The sequence below is a fragment of the Vombatus ursinus genome, unplaced genomic scaffold (assembly GCF_900497805.2).
Source record: "Vombatus ursinus unplaced genomic scaffold, bare-nosed wombat genome assembly UNPS02014786.1, whole genome shotgun sequence".
NCBI classification, from domain to species: Eukaryota; Metazoa; Chordata; class Mammalia; order Diprotodontia; family Vombatidae; genus Vombatus; species Vombatus ursinus.
The window spans coordinates 44,293,264-44,299,004 of NW_020954564.1; the positions used below are offsets into that span (position 1 = coordinate 44,293,264).

At 40.1% G+C, this 5,741-nt stretch overlaps 1 protein-coding gene across 1 annotated transcript; it reads right to left on the bottom strand.

The window, feature by feature from the left end:
* Positions 1-617: 617 nt before the first annotated feature.
* LOC114047254 (olfactory receptor 1N2-like) lies at positions 618-1,565 on the bottom strand. The gene has a single exon (XM_027868037.1). The coding sequence runs from the start codon at positions 1,560-1,562 to the stop codon at positions 618-620; it is 945 nt and encodes a 314-aa protein (XP_027723838.1). The 5' UTR covers positions 1,563-1,565.
* Positions 1,566-5,741: the final 4,176 nt, after the last annotated feature.

Sequence of the window (5,741 nt, forward strand, 5' to 3'; positions counted from 1 at the left end):
TTTTTTGTATGTCTGAAATCCCTTCCTCCTTATTCCACATATCCAACCCCTTCCCTCCCACCTCACTACTTTCTTTCTGCCCTGTATTACTCTAAGTATAATAGCTCATAATATTTCTATTCAAAACACTTTTAAAGTCTGTTCTCCTTGAAAGCTCTGGGTCTTTAGCAAACTAGCAATTTTGGGTCTAGGCTAACAGCGTGTTGGCAGGAAAAAAGCACAAGGTCTTCTCCCTACATGGCTCTGATGCACTGCTGAAGTGGTACTGTTTTGTGGAACAACACTGAGACCATAATGTAAACACCATGAGGACAGGTACCACGATTGATCTAAACTTTATATCATCACCAGTGGACATGGTAGATGCTTAATAAATATAGGTTTGTTGCATAAATAAATGAATAAAGCGGAAATGAAGGAAATCTTCTAATTCCCCATGGAAGGTTTGGCCAGTCTAAGCTTCACCCAGTGAAGACTTCTCAGATAGCTTTCTCATAATAGTCAAATGTGATTGATGCTGGAAGTTTCAGGAAGGAACCTGAGAAGATGGGGTGGAGTGGGATATGCTTGGGTGGACTGGAGTAGGGTGGAGTTGGCATCAGGAGCAGCCATTGTTGTTATGGAGAGGAGAGCATTTTCCCATTCCCTAGAAGCCTCCCCAGTGCCCCTTTCATATCTCTGTTCCTCAGGCTATAGATGAATGGGTTCATCATGGGGGTCACCACCATGTAGAGGACAGCAGCTGCACTTTCCCTTTGAATAGAGTAGCTTGATGAAGGAAATAAATACTCACCCATTAGGGAACCATAGAAGAGTAAGACTACAGTGAGGTGGGACCCACAGGTGGAGAAGGCTTTCCATCTCCCTTCAGGAGAAGAGAAACCAAGGATAGCAGATGTAATGTGGGCATAGGAGAGGACAATGAGGGCAAGGGGACCAGTGAGAAATATTGCTCCCATGATGATTACCATCAATTCATTTAAGTGGGTATCTGAGCATGCCAACTTTAACAGGGGACTAATATCACAGAAGAAGTGGGGGATGGCATGATGGGTACAGAAGTCCAAGTGGGCCAGCAGAATACTGTGTGTCAGGGCAGGAATATTGGTCAGAGCCCAGCACACACTCAGCATCAGCACACAGTGCTGGGGGCTCATGACTGTGGCATAGTGAAGGGGTCGGCAGATAGCCACATAGCGGTCATAGGCCATTGCAGCCAGGAGGAGATTGTCCAAACCCCCAAACGTAAGAAGGAAATATAACTGGGTGATACATCCAATATAGGAGATGGTCTGATGCTGGGTCTCAATGTTCACCAGCATCTTGGGGATAGAAGTTGATGTGAAACAGATGTCTGCAAAGGACAGGTTGGCCAAGAAAAAATACATGGGGCTTTGGACATGTGAGTCAGAGCTAATGGCTAGTATGATGAGAAGGTTCCCCACCACGGTGATCAGGTACATGACCAGGAAAAGCCCAAAAAGCAGTCTCTGCTGATCTGGCCATTCAGATAGTCCCAAGAGGATAAATTCAGAGATGCTTGTTCTATTTTCCTGTTCCATGTGTCTCCCATTGTCTGTGAAAATGAAAATACTCTAAATCAGTTCTTACTGAGTCCCCTCTTTACACCTAGTCTTATGCTAGAGTCTTTGGTTAAGAGAAGGGGGAGGCATGATCTCTGTCCTGGATAAAAGAATGACTAAATAAAGAGAACTTTCAACTTAGGGTCTGAAGAGCTGAGTTTGAACCTTAACCAAGTCAACTCCTAATGGTGTGATCAGGGAAAAACTACTTTTCCTCTCTGTGACTCAGTTTCCTCATCTATGAAATGGGGTTCCATACTTGTACTCTAAACTTCAAAGTTTTTATGAGTAAAGCACTCTAGAAATATGAGTTATTATTAAAATTAGAGGAGCTGAGACTAAAAACATGAGAACTATTTAGAACTATTTTTAAGCAACTGCTAGGTTGCTTGGTACAGTCAAAATGGGGTGGCTCAGAGAAAGAAGAGATCAGTGAGTTCTGGAAGAACTAGGGCAGGCTTTTAAGAGGAGGTAGTACTTGGACTGGGACCTAATTAATGGAAAGTATTTAATTAATTAGCCTCACCAGGTCAGGAATGTAGTATTATCCAATTGGTACAAATATAGGCCATTCTCTGCTACCCTACATCTCCTGTCCCTAGACATGAAGAGTGGTTTGTAGGCAGTATGGTATTCAAGACTCAAGATCCTGGCTGTGTGACCCTGGACAAATCACCTTACCTTTCTGGGCCTCAGTTTCATCAGTAAAATATGAATATCCTTGCTCTGCTGATTTGATGGGATTGTTGTGATGAATTAATACACTATTCTAAGGTAGTTAGTCTGATCATTATAAAACCTGAATGTAATCTTCATTTGGAGATTAAAATTATTACAAGACTTTTGTTATTTTGTATAGGGAGAGAGGTGAGAGAGATAGAAAATAAATTTTTATTAATTGGAAAAAATTAATTTGAAAATAATTTTTAAAAAGGAAGTTAAATAAATACACTAGAAATATTACTTAAGTCTAACTAAGCAATAACAGCAAAAGGAGCAACTGTAGATTTCCCGCTAGCCTACATAAGAGTGTGTGCATATGTGTGTGTGTGTGTGTGTGTGTGTGTGTGTCCTGGGGACTCTAATAGGGATGCCCCCACTTTTGGTACTACAAGATAAGACAGGCATATTTCAGTTTATCCCTCTTCTGAGCCCCTTAGAGGTGGGAATTAATCACAAAACCATTCAATTTGCTCTCCATCCTCTGCAACTCTGAGGAAACTGAGAAAATTTCTTGGGCATATGCTACAGGAGAAAATTTCTCACCCTGAACTCTCCAAAAGTGTTTATCTCTGGGCCTTGTTGGGGATCCCATTCTCTCTTGTAGCCAATGCTTAAAGCTATAGAATTCTGGGGACTTTAATGTCAAGGACCAGAAAAGGAGACAGGTGTGGTTGATCTCTCATAGTAGTGGGGTTTCCAAGCTTTGAAACTGAGTGAGGTGCCACTCAAGGAATGATGTTAAATGGTGGGGAAGAGCAAATGAGTAATACATCTATGTTAACCTCCTCCCCAACCATAGATAAGAGATATGTACTTGAAATATCATGGGTTTTGAGTCAGAAGACTTGATTTCCAGTTCCATCTACATTAGCTCAGTGTTTTTAGGTAAGTCACTGAACCTTTTTGATCTCAGTTTCCTAATCGATAAAATGAATGGGTTGTACTAGATGACTTGGAAAGTCTCTTTTAGTTCTAAAGGTCTATGGTCTATGAATACTCTTTGTCCAAAATGGGGTTGTGGGGAGTAATTAATATTTGTTCTACACCTGCATTCAAGTTGTCCTCTGATTCTTCATTAAGAAGTGTGAACTTGGACTTTAGAAGGTCCTACCAACAGGGCATAAACTCTGGGAAGACTTGGTCAAACTAGTGAAGCTTTGAGTACAAACTTACCAATGGATCCTCTGTCTGTTGTTCGAGAGCCACCCTCATCATGAGATGATCTAGAGTATTATCACCAAAAGGCTAGCCAAAGGATGAAGAGCTTTTTTTCTTGTGGTTTTTTGTTTGTTTGTTTGTTTTTTGTTTTTTTTGTACAGCAGCTCATGAAGGCCTTAGGCTAAGGGAGATGAAGATGTAATCAGCATCAAGGGAGGGAGTACTCACAATGAAGAAATTACAGATCCATGAATTACTAAAGTATTGAAATAAGTATAAAATTACATACTCTGAAAGGACAGAAAATGGCAGAGTGGAAAGGGCATTGGACTAATAGTGAAAACGCCAATCTGACTTTGAGTCCTGGCTCCCCGACTTATTGGTGACTCTATGGGTCAGTTCTTATTGAGGAACTGTCAATCTCTCTGTGCCTGAACTTACTCATCTGTATAATGAGGAAACGGAAAAAGTCTCTTCTGATTTTATAGGACTATGATTTTTTCTTTCAAACATACTTAAAAGGCACATGGCAGCATATGTCAGGGGAGGCCTATATCCAGCAATATTCCAGTAAATGTTTAACAACCAGTTCCCTGGAAAAAAAAATGTACACAAGACACATTTCTAAGTTTAATTGGTATTATTAATCTTTTCTCCATCACTTTCTTGAGTCTAGATAATTAAAAAACAATAAATCAAGCCATGTTTTGTAACATTTCTGAAAAGTAAATGCTTACACTGAAAATTTAAAAATTGGCTCTCACAAGCTTGTACAATCTAGTTTGATCACACCTTTGACTCTATCTGTCTATCTGTCTGTCTGTCTATCAATCTATCTGCTTTGTTTGTATCATGCACCCCTTTGACAGTCTGGAGATACATATGGATCACTTCTAAGAATGTCTTTTGCTACTTATATTGATAATAGAAGGAAATGTTAAATTTCAGATAAAGACTAGTGAAAATAAAGATATAATTTTTCCCCAAACATCTTCACTCTACTATTTTATGATTTCTCTATTCTTGGTCCTGTTTCTTCTGTTCTATTGGCCTTTCCCTGAGTTTTTCACTCTGTCTCTTTGACCAGTGCTACTATGGTCCCATTACTCAGAGACCTTTGGGATTTTCACCTCGTTTGAAGGGGAGAAGCAATAATGGAATGGTATTAGAATAGCCAGAAGGAGCCTATTAGTGGACAGGAGATAAGGCACTAAGCTCTTAGGGTTCTTAATTTCTAGTCTCTTCAGTGGTCTCTATGACCTAGATAATACCCATAGGATTAGGTTGGATGGCCTGAGAGACACTTCTCACAGTAACCTGAGAGGTTACTTGTCTGAGGTTGTACTGGTGGGAAGGAGGGATAGAAATTTCAGTGTGTAAATGAGCCTCTTTCCATTACCCTTTCTCAGCCCTTAACTGTCTGATGAAAAGAGGGATAAAGATCTGCATGTATCTTTGAACTTCTACCATTCTTCTTCCCTCCCTCATCCCTTACCTGGATGGTCTGCATGAACTCTGACAGAAGGGGCTGCTTCAGTCATTTCCATGTATCTCCTCTAGATAATGGTAAACTCACAATGAAGACCCAGGGAATCTTTAGTGCAGCCGCAGAGGAGATGGGCTATGGGTCTGGAATATGGACACAGAGGCTTCCTTTTGGAGCAGATCCTAGGTCACAGTGTAGTATAAATTAGGAATGTGTCCCTGGATTATAATGTCTCCTTGGAGCACAATCCTCTGAACTCCTCACTAAGAACAAACAGTAATTCTTCATCCTCAGCTCCAGCTAGCCCAGGTTGGATCCCAAGGGACTCTTAGACAATGCAAGTGCAATCTTTCACCTGGTTCCCTTTTGAGGAGGGAGGCAAGGTTGGAGTGAGGTATTTTCTTGGGCTCCAGAGGACCTCCTCTGTGGCCTCTGTTCAAGCACAAGGGAAGGACTTCTCTGAGTTTAATTTACTTGCCATTACATCATGCTGCAATCAAAGCTATTTAGAAATGGAATACATTGCTTCAGAGAGTTGATGAACTTAAAATGGAGAAAGAGGCATACATTTTTAGACATGGCTAATGTGGGAATTTGTGTTACTGGATGATGCAGGTATGTACTAAGGTCTTTATTTTTTCATTTTTAAAAAAATTTACTAATTTGTAGTGGTAATAAGAGAAAGAAATTCATTTTTAAAATGCTTGTTTGGAAAAAAGTAACTATTATTTAAAGAAAAATCAAATATGATTATATATGTGTATATATACATATATAGCACTTTTCCAACT

Excerpts from the sequence above, each read along its gene's own strand:
- LOC114047254 (XM_027868037.1), bottom strand. The coding sequence starts at position 1,562 with ATGGAACAGGAAAATAGAACAAGCATCTCTGAATTTATCCTCTTGGGA.